The 18267-nt window shown below is 48.2% G+C and overlaps 1 protein-coding gene across 1 annotated transcript; it reads left to right on the top strand.

Moving 5' to 3' along the window:
- Positions 1-1490: 1490 nt before the first annotated feature.
- Positions 1491-3251, top strand: KCNS2 (potassium voltage-gated channel modifier subfamily S member 2). The gene has a single exon (XM_057737296.1). It carries the CDS (start codon positions 1491-1493, stop codon positions 2922-2924), a length of 1434 nt encoding a protein of 477 aa, XP_057593279.1. The 3' UTR covers positions 2925-3251.
- Positions 3252-18267: the final 15016 nt, after the last annotated feature.

The raw sequence follows: 18267 nt of genomic DNA on the forward strand, positions 1-18267 counted from the left end.
CCCCAGCAAGCTAAGCTGAGCTCGACCTCGGGTTTCCCTGCCCCCTCTTCTCCCCTCCCGATGCCTTCCCCACCACCCGCCTTCCCCCGCAGCTTCAGGAAACTTTTCAGCAGGTCACTAAAAGGGGAAACCTGGAGTTCCTCCCGTCCTGCCCTTCCCCCCGGACGCAAGCCGTCCCTCATTCCCAGCTCAGCTCCCCCCGAGACCCAAGTGGGGAAAGGTCACCGTAGGCAGTCCCCTGCCTGCGCCCTGGGAGGAGAGGGGGTGGCAACAACAGCTGTCACCGGGGGATAGGTGAGGGGTTGAGAAAGGTGTTGGCTCTGCGTCGAGCCGGGGGCGCGGAGGGGTCGCCGTGACGCGCGGGAGGAGAGCAAAGAAGCCGAGGCGGCAGCATCTCCAGAGTCCGGAGGCTGCCGCGCTGTGAGCCAGGGAGCGCGGAGCTGTCCGTTCAGCACCACCGCGCGGAGCCCCAGCGCAGGGCCCCCGCCGAGGCGCAACCGGCTCAGCTCCCGCTCCGGCTCCCGCGGGCCTCTCTTCGGTGCTGAGGGACGAGCGCATCGAGAGAGGAGGGCTCTGCGAACATCAGGGCCACGTAGCCACCTGTGAGCCTCCCGCAACTGCGGACGGCGGCGGCATCTCCGGCCGGAGTCAGGAGGCGCTCGGCGGACCCCGCCCGCCGGGCGCACACACAGGCGCACACACACTCGCACCCGCGCGCGCACGCACAGCCAGCCGGCAGCTGCGGCCACAGCGATGCTCGCCGGCAGGTCGGGGAAGTTTCCCGCGGGCCTCGGCCGCGGGCCCCCGTGCTCGCAGGTAAGCGTTTCCAGAACGCGCAGGGCGAGCCCGGGTAGCTCCGCTGGGTAAGGCGCGGCGCACGCGGCTCCCGGGCACGGCGCCAGGCGGGCCCGGGGCGGGGGGCGAGGGGGCTCCAGTCGCGAGGGCTGGACGCGGGGGACGCCAGGCCGGCCCCCTGCCCCTGCCCGGGGTGAATGACTCGAGCGGTGAATTTCCCCGCCCCCTCCCGAAGCTACGCGCCCCCCATCTCAGCCCAGCCCTGCCCGTGCGCATCCCAGCTCTGGTCCCGCCTGTCTGCGGCGAGCGGGCGGGGGCGTCTCCTCGACCCGCCCACGGGCAAGGTCAGCTGGCAGCTCCCCGGGCTCTCAGAGCCGCCGGGGTGCGACCCCCCGCCAGAGTGAAGCGACCGACAGAATCCCCGGGGTGGGGGTGGAGGCGCGGCCATGCTAGTGGAAACATACCCCCCACTCCAAGCCTTTTCTTGGGAGGGGACCAAACCCCATAGAACAGTCCCCCCATCCCAGTGTCCTTCAGCACCCAGAGACCCGCTGGCGGGGACTGGGCGCGCCAGAGACGGATAGGGGAAAGAGAAGGGTGCCCGAGCCCTGAGCGCCGGGCGCTCACCCGACACGATTCCTTCGGCTTCCAGGTGTAGCGCCCCCGCGCGGCGCGGGCGGCTGGGCGTCTCCGGCATGACGGGCCAGAGCCTGTGGGACGTGTCGGAGGCCAACGTCGAGGATGGAGAGATCCGCATCAACGTAGGCGGCTTCAAGAAGCGGCTGCGCTCACACACGCTGCTTCGCTTCCCGGAGACGCGCCTGGGCCGCCTGCTGCTCTGCCACTCGCGCGAGGCCATTCTGGAACTCTGCGACGACTACGACGATGTCCAGCGTGAGTTCTACTTTGACCGCAACCCTGAGCTGTTCCCCTACGTGCTCCATTTCTACCACACCGGCAAGCTTCACGTTATGGCAGAGCTGTGCGTCTTCTCCTTCAGCCAGGAGATCGAGTACTGGGGTATCAACGAGTTCTTCATCGACTCCTGCTGCAGCTACAGCTACCACGGCCGCAAAGTGGAGCCCGAACAGGAGAAGTGGGACGAGCAGAGCGACCAGGAGAGCACCACGTCCTCCTTCGATGAGATCCTGGCCTTCTACAACGATGCATCCAAGTTCGATGGGCAGCCCCTGGGCAACTTCCGCAGACAGCTGTGGCTGGCGCTGGACAACCCCGGCTACTCAGTCCTGAGCAGGGTCTTCAGTGTCCTGTCCATCCTCGTGGTGTTGGGGTCCATCATCACCATGTGTCTCAATAGCCTGCCGGACTTCCAAATCCCTGACAGCCAGGGCAACCCTGGTGAGGACCCCAGGTTCGAAATTGTGGAGCACTTTGGCATCGCCTGGTTCACATTTGAGCTGGTGGCCAGGTTTGCTGTGGCCCCTGACTTCCTCAAGTTTTTCAAGAATGCCCTAAACCTTATCGACCTCATGTCCATCGTCCCCTTTTACATCACTCTGGTGGTAAACCTGGTTGTGGAGAGCACACCTACCTTGGCCAACTTGGGCAGGGTGGCCCAGGTCCTAAGGCTGATGCGAATTTTCCGCATCTTAAAGCTGGCCAGACATTCCACTGGCCTCCGCTCTCTGGGGGCTACCCTGAAATATAGCTACAAAGAAGTAGGGCTGCTTTTGCTCTACCTCTCCGTGGGGATTTCCATCTTCTCTGTAGTGGCCTACACTATCGAAAAGGAGGAGAATGAGGGCCTGGCCACCATCCCCGCCTGCTGGTGGTGGGCCACTGTCAGTATGACCACTGTAGGGTATGGGGATGTGGTCCCAGGGACCACAGCAGGGAAGCTGACCGCCTCTGCCTGCATCCTGGCAGGTATCCTAGTGGTGGTACTGCCCATCACCTTGATCTTCAATAAGTTCTCCCACTTTTATCGGCGCCAAAAGCAACTTGAGAGTGCCATGCGCAGCTGTGACTTTGGGGATGGAATGAAGGAGGTCCCTTCTGTCAATTTAAGGGACTATTATGCCCATAAAGTTAAATCCCTCATGGCGAGCCTGACGAACATGAGCAGGAGCTCGCCAAGTGAACTAAGTTTAAATGATTCCCTACATTAGCTGAGAGGGCTTGACATCCTCAAACCCACACTGCTGAGCTGTCTCTTGTGCCTCTGGCTCAGTCCAGGCACCTTAGGGTTATGGCGTGAGGAGTTTGCCCAGCCCCAAAGGGGAGAGATGCATGGGATACGCGCCCCAGGTTGCTTTTACAGTATTTAGGATCATTTTTAGAGGGTGGTGTGTCTGACACCATGCCTTTGCACCTTTCAATGAAATGACACTCACTGGTCTTTGCATCGTGGGCATACAATGTTCACCTTTCTGCCGGATGAGTACCACCTAGAATGCTAATTTCTCTGTTCATTGTGTTCTCTATTCTAGTGCTTGTGGCCCAGTACTGTCTCTGAGTTGTTTGTGCTCCTATTTCTGAGGTTGTCGTGTGAGTTCTGTACAAAAAGCCCCACAAATATGTCCAGTGGAAACACATCTGTGGGGTCAGCAAGGATATGATGAGGTTTTGCTCACAGTCATGTGAAAAAAACAGAATCTCAATTCTTTATCCATTGCTTTCGTTTAGTTTTAATACCAAAACAAAGAGAATGTGAAGTTAAGTACACATGACTGATGTGAGTGTGTGAGTTGTTTTTGTAACTCTGTAGCCCTGTGGCTTGCATGGGTACCTTGCTCACCTTTAGAATGATGTACACTGATGTTCATCTCTTAAATGTTGCTCTTTAGAGAATGTTACTTTGTTAGACATGTAGCAAAGACGGAAATTCTTCCCAAGAACAGATGCATTAGGGAGAGGGGCTTCAGCCAAATCACAGGATACTTGAAGACATTTCAAAGTCAGGCCCGCATCTTTCCTAGGGTGGTCATAGAGACATTTATATTTCTTGCTGAGGTTCCTGGTCTAGGTCATTTGACCAAACCTTGCTGTGTCTTAGATATTAGCATGTTTTTGAAATGTTTCTTTTTTAAGATGTTTAGAAATAAGATCGTGTTGTCTTTCTCAACTAAAAAGTGTAGTGCTGTATTGTCTTTCTGAGGCAAACGTTGGGTTGCTAGCAAGGGCAGTAGCTTAGAAAATTTTGTTGCCTGCTCTGAAAGCTTATAAAATGAGAGTGCTTTTATTTCCAAGCAGAATTTACTTAGATAATTTTGCTTCTAGGATACGACATGTTACATATGATGCTCTAATTGCCCCAGAGTTCCTGGTATGACATGGAAACCTGGTAGTGTGCAAGTGTGTATTCAAAATATAGACACATGGCTTATCCAGGATGGAAATATTATAGTTCTTATTTCCATTTCAGCTGCCTTTTGTTGGGGAGCGGGTTGGTGGAGGCCAGGAGAAAGGAAACAGTTGTAAAACAAAAAAGCATTGTTACTTAATAAAATGTCATAAATAATTGTAAACTTCTTGAAAAGCTTGAAGCTATTTAAAAGATCTTTAAACTTCTAAACTTGTGTTGAAGGTTGGGAACTCTTTCCTTCTCCAAAATGCCCTCCCTATTCTTCTTCAGTTAACCAGCACATAGCATTTTGAAGGGTTACCCTAGGCCCCTTTGTAAGATAGTTCTTTTTTATATTCTAGGTAATCAGATGATTTTCCAGTTGGCTTCCATTGTTGTTCAGTCTTTGGAAAGGCTGCAGATTACAGGGGTCTACATATGGAGTTAGGCAGGCTTTTTATCTATGGCTTGGATCTTCCTTAGAAAGGTCCATTTTGTGTCTTAGTTGGTTGAAGGTAGTACATACCTCTTGGGGATGTGGCAAGGATATTGTCAGAGGCTTTGTGTACTTGTTGCCATGGCTACTACAGAGTGGGCCATTTGTTGGATGAATGCATTTGTCACTTACGCCTTTGGGTCCCCAGTTCAAACCTTTCCACCAGACTGGAACCTCACAGGGGGCAGGGAGGCAGCTACCTCCTAGTCTGCCTGGTCTACCGTCTACATCTGTTTCTCAGACGCATCAGGAAAGGTGAGATGACTTAGGGGCAACCAGCCACCAAGTTAGATGGGCAGGGTCATTTCTCAGAATTTGCACATGTAGCACTTGGCTTTGGCTGATGTTTCAAGCACTGGAAGACAGAGAATTTACAAAATCATCTCTAGCTGCACTGAGGCAGGTGATGGTGCAAACTCGTGAGGACTGTTCAGTTTACCGAAGCTGATGGTACTGGGTCACTGAGCGTGGTATCCATGGTCACTGACCATAAAGCTTGTGAAAAGTGGAAACAAGGAAGGATGCTGAATAACTCAGTCACTCTCATGAGTATTCTTTTTAAACAGGCAGGTTTTACCACCAAAATAGAGATATCTCTAGTGGTTGCTCTTTGCAGATGTGAATGCTGGAAAACTTGACTTTTCATTTTGGTGATGACTTGCATTTATCTGGTGCCTTTCATTGGGGGAATCCCAAAGTGCTTTAGAGACTGTATTTTTAATATCTTTTGTACATGTATATACTCATATATTATTTTGTCCATCCTGGAATTTCAGTCACTTCTGAGCATGAGAATGTCCTCATAGCATTAAGGACTCCAAGCAGAGGTTTCAGATAAGAGGGAGAGAGAACAACCCAGCTGGCTGGAACACTGGAGTTAATTCCCACAGAGGATAGAGATGGAACTGTGATCCAGAAGATTCCTCTCCCACAAAGTACCACCAAGGTACACAGTTCACAAGTGCTCTCAGCTGGGCTTTGATTGGCCTTGTTAGATAACATCTTATGTAGCAGTTTCTTCTGGTCCCTGAAACTAATTCGTGTGGGGAAGTGGCTGTGGGGGCAGGTCAGGTGAATTTCCTGCTCTGTTTCTGGAGTTAAGAACATAATTATGAGGTGGCATCTTTTGCCATCAGGTTGTCAGACTGACCCATAAACCTCCTTTAGGGGACACAGTAAAATCTTCAAATCACCGATTTCCAGCTGTGGGCTTGAGAGCAGCTTAACTCTCAACATTTGAAGGTTGTTCTTTTCAATGCCATTGGAGTGAATATACGGGCCAGGCTTTTCTTGAAATATATGTGATGAGCATTTTGAAAGTGCTGGCTGGGAAGTGACACTGTGTCTTTACTGCATAGATGTGTATTGGTTATAGTTTGGTGTTCTCTGCCAAACCCCCACATTTTCTGGGTTTGCTGCTGAGGAGGGGCATGTTATAATGCCAAGCTGATTTGTAGCTCTTAAGGTAGTAATTGGTATTTAATACTTGGATGTGTTATTTCCACTTGGCTTACTATTCAAATAATGGGAACTACCTGCTAATTCTTGCCTCATTTCAAAGAAAACGATCTGTTTTGCACTTTGGGATAGCAGTGATCTGTACAGGCTGTGTGTTATCTACTTGAAGGCTTAACTGGTATTTCTTGTATGTTTTAACAGCATGACTTGTTACAGAGCTGTAATTTTAAAAATTGAGAACGCTGTATTTGCGCTGTCAGTTTTAACACTCATTAACACGCTACTGTGCGGGCATTGACGCAGCCCTGCGGAAGCATCCTGTGTGATGGCTGCACTTTAGTCTCCGTGCCTTGACTCAGCAATGAGGAGGAACACTGACACACTCAGAACTCCAGCCTTGAAGTGTATGCGGATTAAATAGAAAACAATCATTGACACTCCCTCAGGGCACTTCAGTTACACGTGGAGTGGCAAACACAACAAGGGCGTTGGACGTTGGGGACCGGATTTCCTGAGAAAGGCTGGGCTTTTTGAGCATTTGTTGGGAAGGAGGAGCTGTTAGTCATTCTTTACAGGCATAGAGAGGTGGGGCCCCTTTTTTTCACCAGGACCTAGAGCCACCAGCCTGCTCTGTAGAAGGAATGGTCATGAATTCTTGGAGCTCCCATGAAACAGATGCCCCTGGCAGGGTTTGCCCCTCCCACATGGTCTGGTTCAGCATCACTGATGAGCCTGCCGGTGCCACCCCACCTGCCCAGCTACCATGGTCCGCACTGCTACGGTGCCTCCCTGGCATCAAGTTGGGTCCTGGGTAACCTGAGTGTTCTGGCTGATTTGGTGTGACTGGTTTGGTGTGACTGTTGCTGGGGGAACTGGCCCTTAGTACCTACTTAACCCAGTAGCGACCTACACTATGAGCCATTCCAAAGGCCACGTGAATCTGTGGGAAGGTCACCAGGCTAACTGGGCTCTGCTCCCAGTTTTGCCTTCAACTCTGTGATCATAGGCACCTCACTCGGCCTCTCTGAGCCCCACATCCCCCTGCTGCAAAACGAGAAGTTTGCATTAGATCATCCTTAAAGCCCTGCCCAGTTCTTCATCTCGATGTAGAAGCAGAATCTCTGCATGCCTCACCCCCTCGTCCTCCATCTAGCGCTGAGCAGAACCTGAGAGGCTTAATTTATTTTTCAACAGAGCGGAGGGACGACCCACCAACAACCTTCTATTTGCTTTCATTGCTCTCCTCAAAAGCCAACCACAACCGATGACAGTTTCAGAGACAACGATACCAGAGAAATGCTTGGGCTAGTGTCTGTGTCAGGGAAATAGAAGTTTAAAATAATCAGTGCATGTCTCCTTTGGGCTTTAGGCTATTGACACCTAATCCAAATTCCTGCTACTAAAAATCATTAGAGAGGAAAATCTCATTGATCCCATTTGGCTGCAGGGCTACCTCGTTGCCCATTTATGTTTGCTCCCTCTGTGAAGCCTGGTGGATCCCCCACCCCGTTCCCATGAGGTTATTGGGTCCCTAAGTGGACGAGGGCAAGTGGGTGCCTGCTTCCCATACTTAGTTCTCACTGCGGGGCAGTGGCATCTGCGGGTGTCCTCTTCTGTGTAACCTTCAAAAGGGTGTGGTGACAACCTGGTTCCCATCTCATGGCACCTGAGGAAGGGGACTGATGTGCCGCAGGAAGGCACTCACGGCCACCGCAGCCCCTGCGTTCCCACCAGGCGGGGCACAGCACATTTCCTCCCTCCCGTGCGGGGTGTAAATAGATGTTCAGGGGTATTTGGAGGCCAGGATCCCTTGCATCTTAAAAGGAAACAACAAACACCTCCTCTTGAGGGAAGAACTTAAATACTGTGTTCACATGGTTATTTTCTTCTCTTATTTTTAAGAGAAACTTTAGCCAGTGTTTCCACCTGAGGACCTTATCTGGGTGTTAGATTCAGTTGATGTTGTAGATCTGAAAACCGGCAGCGTGTTCCTCCTTCTGTGACCTCATTTGTCAGTATCTCCATCCTCCTGGCAAAATTCTCTGAAGTGAATGACTTTGCAGGTGACAAGCCGATGCTTTCAGAAGAACATAGAGACAAACAAGATTTCAAAGACATGACCAAGGGGAAGGAGATACAACAGGGGAGGAAAAGAGGGCAGGTGTGCCCAGGACCTGGTGCAAGTTCCTGCAGAAGGAAAAGGGGGTAGGAAGAAGCCAGGAAAAAGAGGAAAAACAAAAGAGGATACAGAAGGAGAGAGTGAATAAAAGAAAAAGCAGAGAACGAAGGGGAAAATCAGTCAATTAGGAAGACTAGGAGACGCTATGTTTAATGCAGTTATTTCAGGCCTTTTGTTGAATTCATTTTGTTTCCAGTGAACATAAAACATGCTCTTAGCCCAACCGTGGCCTCCTGGGAGGTAACTATTGCTGGAGTCAAATCCCACCCCCCCCCCCAACCTGGTACCTCCCCTCCCCCCACCCCCACACCAAAGGGTTTCACAGTCTGGTAGAATAGAGGTATGGAAACTACTAAAAGCCTTTTGCATGGAGAGGGCAGTGAGGACACAAGGAAAGGAGGTGCAAATATTTCCTCTTGAGGATGGCACTTCTGGGTTACAAATAAAAAGAGGACCAGATGTTGGCCAAACAGGGGTGGTGGCAGGAGTCAGGAACAGAGATATGGAGGGAAGGGAAAGGGAAGAAACTTCCATTCACAGGGACCTGCACCAGAAAGACGAGGAGGGCCCCCGGGGCCAGCATGTGTGAAACACATGTGAGACAGTGTGGCTGAAAAGCAGTGTGGTGCAAAAGCAGTCCACAGCAAAGCCACCAAAAGACCTTGGGTGTCATTCTTTTGTCACTGGGGTGGGGCACCCTGGCCAGTTTATTATGTCAGAATGGGACTCTGGCAGCAGCTTGGAGGCATGGGAGGGGCCAGGAGACCTATGTGAGGTCACTGCCATAGTGCAGGCCAGCTATGAAGGGAGTGAGCTGGTGAGGAAGGAGCAGAGCACGTTGTCAAGGAAGTCAACCCTACAGGACTCCGTCAACCACTGGATGTGGGGAAGAGAGATGGAGGGCTGGGATGGCTTCTGGGTGGATGGGTGAATGAGGGGGCCACCAAGAGAGGCAGAGAATACTTGGATCCATCCCAAGGTTGAGTCATGTTGCCTGGGAGACGCACAGATGGAGATGAGCAGAGGGCAGAGGAAAGTCTGGGACAGGACTCTTCAGCTGAGAGATGGAAGTTGAGGCCATGGGTGAGATTACCCAGGAAGTGTACAGAGAGAAACAGAAGAAAGAAAAGCTCCCTGAGGAAGCCCAGCATCCAGGGAAGGGGGGCAGCCCTAGGGATGATGAGGTCCAAGGCCTTGCCTTTCTCTGCCAACTCATTACAGCTGTCATCCTATTTCTCTCTTTTCCCCTGAGAAACCCCCAGGGGGTGAACTCTGCTGGCGGCCTCAGCTTTCCTCTTCATCCACTTCCTTATTTTATCTATGTGATTGGCTTCTGTTCCCATCACCACCAGGTGCTTTCCTAATTGCTAAGCTAGTGGCCCCTCCTCAGCTCCCCCAGATTCTTTGACTCCATAGACCCACCGCTCAGTTCTCAGTCCTCCCTCCTCTCCGAATTTGGGATGCTGCGTTGCTGGTTCTCCAGGCTCTGCCTCTCTCTGTCACATCCCCACTGGGTCTTCGTCCTCCTTCTGATCCTCTTCGTGCACGTCACCCGCATGCCCGTCCCGCAAGCCAGAGCCTCAACTCACGTGCGGGTGACCACACACAAGTCAACTTGCCTGACTTCCAGACTCCACCCACATTACCTGTGTGAGTCTGGAAGTCACCACATCTAACTCCATATATTCACCCCGAGCTTGCTCTTCCTCCTGACTTCGCCTTCACCTCTGTTAACAGAACCTCAGTGCTCTCGGCCACTCAGACTGAGATTTCAGTCATCTGTGAACCCTCTCCATTGGTTTAGCTATTCACTCACCATAGCAAGCATTTCTTGACAGCTAATTGCCAAGCACCGTATTAGATGTGAGGGTGATACATATAAAAGGTATTGCTCCCAGCCCTTCAGCAGTGTAGACTCTACGGCCACTGTATGGTACGTTGGAATCACCTGGGGAGCTTTTAACGCTGTAGATTCCTGGGCTTCACTCCATGTACAAAATCAGACTCTTAGGAGTGGGCCCCAGGAATGTGCACTCTTAAGCTCGCAGGTGATCTTGATGCAAGTGGTTTTCAGGCCCCACATAGAGAAACACCAGCTCAGGGTCTAAGGGATACCCCTTACAGTCCTCTCACTGTCCCTCCGTCATTCCCACACCCACTAGGACAGCAGGTTTTATCAATGCTTCCTTCACAGCATCTCACACACTGGTCCCTTCGTAACCATTCTAAAGGCTCCCAACCCCACGTCAGTCCTTGTTAACTCATGTTTTGTTAATTTCCAACGACTCATGCTCATCCCCTTCCAATCCATCCTTTTCTGCAACTCCCCTACCAGGCTCATCTTTCCCCTTCCTGTATCTTAGACCCACTGGTGACTTCTTCTTTGGCTACTGCTGGTGTTTATGTTCAAAATAAGCACCACAGATATAAAGGGTCACAGCTGAGGAGGTAAAAAATCTGCATGGGCCCATTAAGGCTCTAGACAGAGAAAAGGGCCCATTTAGGAAGGAGCTGCCTTTCAATGGAGCAACCAGAAGCAGGTGATAGGGACATAAGAGATTTGTAACAAGGGACACAAAAGTTGACAGCACAAAGGGCCTGAGTGTTGGATGACCAGACTCCCCACCTGTCCAGGAATGGCCAATCCTGAGTCCTAGACGATTGGTCTCCCAAAGACGCTGGTGGGTCTGTCCAGCACAGAGTCGTTCCCGACATGCAGGGATGTGGCGTGAGGCAGGCAGACGGGGAATATGGTAGAAACAGAATCGGGGTTTGTGGGCAGTGAGGAGGTTTCCACTCAGAGCTCTTCGTCATCAGCTACATCTCCAGACATTTAAAGACTTCTGAGCTATTTTCAGGTCTACTATGAAAAGAACTGAGGTGTTATCAGTCAGATACCCATCTAAGCATTTCCTAAGGGAAGAGCTGGCATGAGTCACTTTTGATCTGTCAGCTTCATATTGATTTTTCTGGCAAATTTTCTGGGTCTGCCAGGACCCACTCTGCTGGGAGCTGCTGAATTGTAACCCACTGTGTTCAGGGTCCGTTATCACCAAGGCCACTATCACGGGGTTGCAGCCTGCAGTTCTTCTTGTGGAACACGTGGGAGGAGAGGAGGGAAACCACAACGCACAAAGCCAAGGGTGTTCCCGGGCTTTCCTGTTGCTTTCCCATAAGCTTTCCTTGTGCCTCTCCCGGGTTTGAGATTTGAGGACTGCGTTTGGAATGCGGTGCTGCTGGGAACGAGTGGAACCCCAGAAGTCATTCCGGGTTGTTTCTCTACAGCAGGTGAAGCTACTCTCTTCCACTCTGCCCTTCGCTGTGCCCTGGAATCTGGGAGCCGAGAGTTTAAATATATGACTATGTATTTTGCCAATTTTAAAACATGAGCTGCCTGATTATTCAGTAGTCTCCCCATCTTTTAAAAAGCCCTCTCATGTTAAAAAGATAAAAAATAAAAATTCCAGTCGAACCAGACTATCCCACCACCGCTCACCTTTACCTGTGCTCTCCCACCCGCGGAAATATGTAAATATGTGTCACAGCTTTAGAACTAGCAAGATGCTCTGAGTCCTGATGCTCATGGACTCATTTGTGCTGATATTTCAGGGATGAGTTTGATGCCTGGAAACTGCAATGTGCAGGCGTCACATGTGCAGAGAGGCTGGGGAGCCAGCCTCAGCAAACAATGCCGGGAGGGGAACCAAGGGGCAGAATGAAATCAACGAAGAGCCTTCGTTTAGCCGGGAGCCAAGCTCCTTGCCAAGCCCTGTGCTGAGTGCAATGGCCACAACTTCTAGATGTGCCCCCAGTCCCTTACTGTCACACGAGTCATCAGGTGGAAAGGTACCTCAGATGGCCCCTCGGCAGCACAGAGGGGAATACACGTGTGTGTGTCTGTGTATGTGTGTGTGTGTCTAAGTTTGTCTATGTGCACATGCGGGTCTCTGTGAATTCACAGGTGTGCGTGTGTGTGTCCATGTGTCTGTGTGTATGTATGTGGGTGTGTTTGTGCCTCTGTGTGTCTGTGAATGTGGGGGTGAAGTGACAAGGGGCAGTCTTACCCTTTAAGAGAAAAGAGGTGGCAACAGCTGCTCTCCAGGGCTCCCCTTCCATAGAGAGGCTATCTCTGCACTCGGCCCAATTTAAATGACATCTCTCTACCACGCAGTGTCTCTGCTTTCTGAATCACAGCTCAGTACTTTTCCTTCTTCGCCCTTATTGTGATTTGTCACTTTTGTTTATTGGGTGATGTCCGTCACCCCCACTCACTGGAAGCTCAGAGGGCAGGGATATTTGTCTCCAGTGCTCAATACAGTGTCTGGCACAGAGTAAACGCTGACAAATCATCAATGAACCAAGGGCAGAGGAGCTGGCTAAAGTATGGGGTTCAGGCCCTCTCACTGGGAGTGATGCTGGAGAAATCGCAGGTCCCTGGGGAGCTGATGCATAACAGAAAAGAGGGTTGGGAGGCCTTCATAAAGGGGTTTCATTGTGTGCCATCCTTAGTAAAGCCTCCTGGGCTGGAGACCTGTGACATGCTGGTCAGGCACTGCCACCATCAAGGTTGGAGAGGACAGCCGCCCTGCGATGCACATTTCTAAATGAGCTCCAGAATCTGGGAAGGGCTGCCAAGACATTCCCATTGGATAATGACTGATGCATGAACCAGACTGCAGGGGAATAATGTCCACATGAACCAATACCCAAGTATCCCGTTCCGCTGTGGCAGGACGCACAGACACACCCTCACTGCTAGGCTTGAGAGCAGACAGCACCCCCGTGCCTGCTGTTGGGATGGCGGAGATCACTTTGTGCTGGTCAGACGAACGGTCTTGACATCGTTTCATTGCTTATCCTCCAGCACAAACCAAAAACTGAATCTGAGCCCTTCGTTTAACGCTCTTTGTGGCTAGTTGAGCAAAACGCGCCTGCGCACTGTCTCGGCCCAGCAGCTCACTGGCTGGGACGCTTGAAGTTGGTGGGACAGGCGCTGGTGTGGGAAGGGGAACTTCCGGTGCGAACTTGTCTGCCCGCGCACTGTGAGATGCTGGGCACCACAAGGCGCCTCTCTGGCTTCAGAAAAGAGATGACATCTGAGCTGGCACTTAAGCATGAGGAGAGGCATCCGAGACAAGAGCATGTGCCCAGGTTCCTGGGAGGCAGGACCCAGAAGGTACAGATGCAGCCAGCATCAAACCTGCTCCACCGTGCCCCGACAGAACTAAGTGGGCTGAGGGGATAGGACGGGAGTCTGCTTCAGCGGCTACGCAGAGATGGATGGTTGGTGGGGACTCAGGGAGGAATCCAGATCTGCATGTGGGAGGCTGTGGCCAGAGGCTCTGAGAGCCGCCAGCAAATGTGAGGCCTTCAGCTTTGGCCAAGATCCTAAGCTGGCAGCCTTAAAGGCAAATTTATTCCATATTCAGTTTAATTAATTAATATTGTGTAAAATATGTGTAGCATAAAATTTACCATTTTGAAACCACACAACTCAGATTAGATTGAGACTCAAATCCAGTTGTACCTCAGGTGGGACTTGAACCCACTGTTTTTTAATTGAAATCACCCACCTGGTCTCAGGACTTAATGAAGCTCAGGTTCTTTGTGTCTCAGCACAGAAGGAATTAAGCAAGAGGCAAAGTGATAGGTAAGAATTAGATTTATTGAGAGAGAGACACACTGCACAGACTGCAGTCCATCTTGAAAGGCAAGAAACATGGGGCGGTTAGCATTTATGGGCTGGGTAATTTCATAGGCTAATGAGTGGGAGGATTATTCCAACTATTTCTGGGAAGTGGTGGGGGGTTTCCAAGAATTGGGGCATGGCCCACTTTTTGGCCTTCTGTGGTTGGCCTCTGAACTGTCTTGGCACTTGTCGGTGTGTTGCTTAGCATATGCTAAGTATTACAATGAGCGTATAATGAGGTTCAACATCTTTTGGAAGTCAAACCTTCTGCCATCTTGGGCCTAATTGGTTCTAACCAGTTTTTTGTCATATCCAGAATGGCTATGTCATTCTTTTAAAGGTTGTGCCCTGCCCCCTTCCCTCCTGACTTTTAGGTGTACAGTTCAGTGGCATTAAGTACATCCCCATTGTTTTGCAACCATCACCACTGTCCATCTGCAGAACTTTTTTCATTTTGCAAAATAAAAACTCTGCACCTACTAAACAATAACTCCCCATTCGCCCTTCTACCCACCCCCCCACCCCCCCCCCGCCCCTGGTCCATATTCAGTTTTGTATTCAGTTTTATTACACATGCACGTGGGGAGGGGTGGAGGAGGGACCCCCTTCCCCCCCGCCCCAGTTCAGTGGAAAAAACCTGCATTGATCTGTGTTAAAATTCTAGGTCAGACATTTCCTAGCGGTGAGAACTTGGTTAAGTAACATCTTTTGAACACTTGTCTTCTCAGCTAAAACATAAGGATGAGGATGATGTTTATGATGTTAGCAGCTGGCACTCACTCACTAAACATTGTTCTGAGAACTTGACATGTATTAATTTGCCCCCAAACCCTATAAAATAGGTTCTAGTATTATTCTCATTTTGTAGATTAGGATCCTAAAGCAGAGAGGAGTTAAATAACTAAGCAGCCTAAGGCCACATGCATGATAGAGAGGGTCTTTTGTTGTTGTTCTATGCTTCGCCCCTCGCACCTTCAACACTGAGATCGATACGCATTTACCCAGAGGCTCCACCTGCATGGCTGATAGGCATCAAATCCTAACAAGGCCAAAACAGGATCCTGGATGCTCCCTGCCCTCCAAATGGGTTTCTTCTCTAACCTCCTGTTTCAGAAAATGGCACCATTATTTTCTTACTTTCTCAAGCCAAAACCCTTCAGCAAGTCAACCCATCAGTATGTCCTGTTTACTCTATTCCTAAAGATGCCGACATCTACCCCTTTCTGGCCATCTCCTCTGCTGTCATGCCACCATGACCTCTCACCTGGACCATTGCAACAGAATCTGAACTGACATCTCTACTTTCTTGCTTGTCCCCAACACGCCTTCCCATTGACACAGACGAAATTTGTGAAGGTTGTTAAGACTGAGGACTTTGGAGTCAGACAGATGTGGGTTTATATGCTGGTTCTACTACATATTATCCGTGTGACCTTTCTTTAAAAAAATAATTTTTTATATTGGAGTATAGTTGATTTACAAAGTTGTATTAGCTTCAGGTGTACAGTAAAGTGATTCAGTTATCATATATGTATATCTATTTTTCAGATTCTTTTCCCATGTAGGTTATGACGAAGCGTTGAGGAGAATTCCCTGGGCTATACTGTAGGTCCTTGTTGATTATCTACTTTATATATAATAGTGTGTATATGTTAATCCAAACCTCCTAATTAATCTCTCCCTCCACCTTTCCCCTTTGGTAACTGTAAGTCTGTGTTCTAAGTTCGTGAGTCTGTTTATGTTTTGTAAATAAGTTCATTTGTATCATTTTTAGATTCCACGTATAAGTGATATCGTATATTTGTCTTTTTCTGCCAGACTTACTTCACTTAGTATGATAATCTCCAGGTCCATCCATGTTGCGGCAAATGGCATTATTTCAGTCTTTTTTATGGCTAAGTAATATTTCATTGTATATATGTATCACATCTTTTTTTTTAAGCTCTTTATTGGAGTATAATTGCTACACCCTGTTATGCCAGTTTCTGCTGTACAACAAAGTGAATCATCTGTATTTATACATATATCCCCACATCCCTCCCTCAACTCCTTCCCACCCTCCCTATCCCACCCCTCTAAGTTATCACCAGTCATCAAGTTGATCTCCCTGTGTTATGCCACAGCTTCCCACTAGCTATCTTACATATGGTAGTGTATATATAATGCTGCTTTCTCATTTCATCCCAGCTTCCCCTTTGCCCCCCACCCCATGTCTTCAAGTCTGTTCTTTACACCTACATCTTTATTCTTGCCCTGTCACTGGGTTCATCAGTACCATTTTTTTAGATTCCGTATATATGAGTTAGCACATGGTATTTGTTTTTCTCTTTCTGGCTTACTTTGCTCTGTATGACAGACTCTAGGTCCATCCACCTCACTACAAGTAACTCAATTTCATTCCTTTTTATGGCTGAGTAATATTCCATTGTATATATGTGTCATATCTTCTTTATCCATTCATCTGTAGATGGACATTTAAGTTGCTTCCATGTCTTGGCTATTGTAAATGGTGTGCTGTGAACACAAGTGTGCATGTATCTTTTTGAATTATGGTTTTCTCCAGATATAACCCCAGGAGTGGGATTGCAGGATCATATGGTAGCTCTATTTTTAGATTTATAAGGAACCTCCAGACTGTTCTCCATAGTGGCTGTATCAGTTTACATTCCCACCAACAGTGTAGGAGGGTTCCCTTTTCTCCACACCCTCTCCAGCATTTATTGTTTCTAGACTTTTTGATAATGGCCATTCTGACCAGTGTGAGGAGATACCTCACGGTAGTTTTGATTTGCATTTCTCTAATAATTAGTGATGTTAAGCATCTTTTCATGTGTTTTTCAGCCACCTATATGTCTTCTTTGGAAAAATGTCTATTTAGATCTGTGCATTTTTTTGATTGGGTTTTTATTTGTTTTGTTTGGCTTTGTTTTGTTTTTTTGATATTGAGCTGCATGAGCTGTTTGTATATTTTAGTGATTAATCCTTTATTGGACCCATTGTTTGCAAATATTTTCTCCCATTCTGTGGGCTTTTTGTTTTGTTTATGGTTTCTTTAGCTGTGCAAAGATTTTAAGTTTAATTAGGTCCCATTCGTTTAGTTTTGTTTTTATTTTCATTACTCCAGGAGATAGGTCCAAAAAGATATTCTTGCGATTTATGTCAAAGAGTGTTCTGACTATGTTTTCCTCTAAGAGTTTTATAGTATCCAGTCTTCCATTTTGAGTTTATTTTTGTGTATGGTGTTAGAGAATGTTTTAATTTCATGCTTTTACGTGTAGCTGTCTAGTTTTCTCAACACCACTTATTGAAGAGACTGTCTTTCCCCCATTTTATATTCTTGCCTCCTTTGTCATGGATTAATTGACCATAGGTATGTGGGTTTATTTCTGGGCTTTCTATCCTGTCCCATTGATCCGTAAGTCTCTCTTTGTGCCTATACCATATTGTTTTGATCACTGTAGCTTTACAGATAGTCTGAAGTCAGGGAGTTTGATTCCTCCAGCTCTGTTTTTCCTTCTCAAGATTGCTTTGGCTATTCATGGTCTTCTGTGTTTCAATGCAAATTTTAAGACTTTTTGTTTTAGATCTGTGAAAAATGCCATTGGTAATTTGATAGGGTTTGCATTGAATTTGTAGACTGCTTTGGGTAGTATAGTCATTTTGATAATATTGATTCTTCCAATCCAAGAACATGGTGTATCTTTCCATCTGTTTGCATCATCTTAGATTTCTTTCATCAGTGTTTCATAGTTTTCAGAGTACAGGTCTTTTGCCTCCTCAGGTAGGTTTATCCCTAGGTATTTTATTCTTTTTATGTGATGGTAAATGGGATTGTTTCCTTAATTTCTCTTTCTGATCTTTCTTTGTTAGTGTGTAGAAATGCAACAGATTTCTATGTATTAATTTTGTATCCTGCACTTTTACTGAATTCACTGATGAGCTTCAGTAATTTTCTGGTAGCATCTTTAGGATTTTCTATGTATAATATCATGTCATCTACAAACAGTGACCATTTAACTTATTCTTTTCCAACTTGGATTCCTTTTATTTCTTTTTCTTCTCTAATTGCCATGGCTAGGACTTCCAAAAGTATGTTGAATAATAGTGGTGAGAGTGGACATCCTTTGTCTTTTTCCTGATCTTTCAGTTTTTTACAATTGAGAATGATGTTTACTGTGGGTTTGTGGTATATAGCCTTTATTATGTTGAGGTAGCTTCCCTCTATGCCCACTTTCTAGAGAGTTTTTGTCATAATTGGGTGTTGAATTTTATCCAAAGCTTTTTCTGCATCTATTGAGATGATCATATGGTTTTTATTCTTCAATTTGTTCATGTGGTATGTCACA

This window comes from Hippopotamus amphibius, chromosome 5 (assembly GCF_030028045.1).
Source record: "Hippopotamus amphibius kiboko isolate mHipAmp2 chromosome 5, mHipAmp2.hap2, whole genome shotgun sequence".
In the NCBI taxonomy this organism is placed as follows: domain Eukaryota; kingdom Metazoa; phylum Chordata; class Mammalia; order Artiodactyla; family Hippopotamidae; genus Hippopotamus; species Hippopotamus amphibius.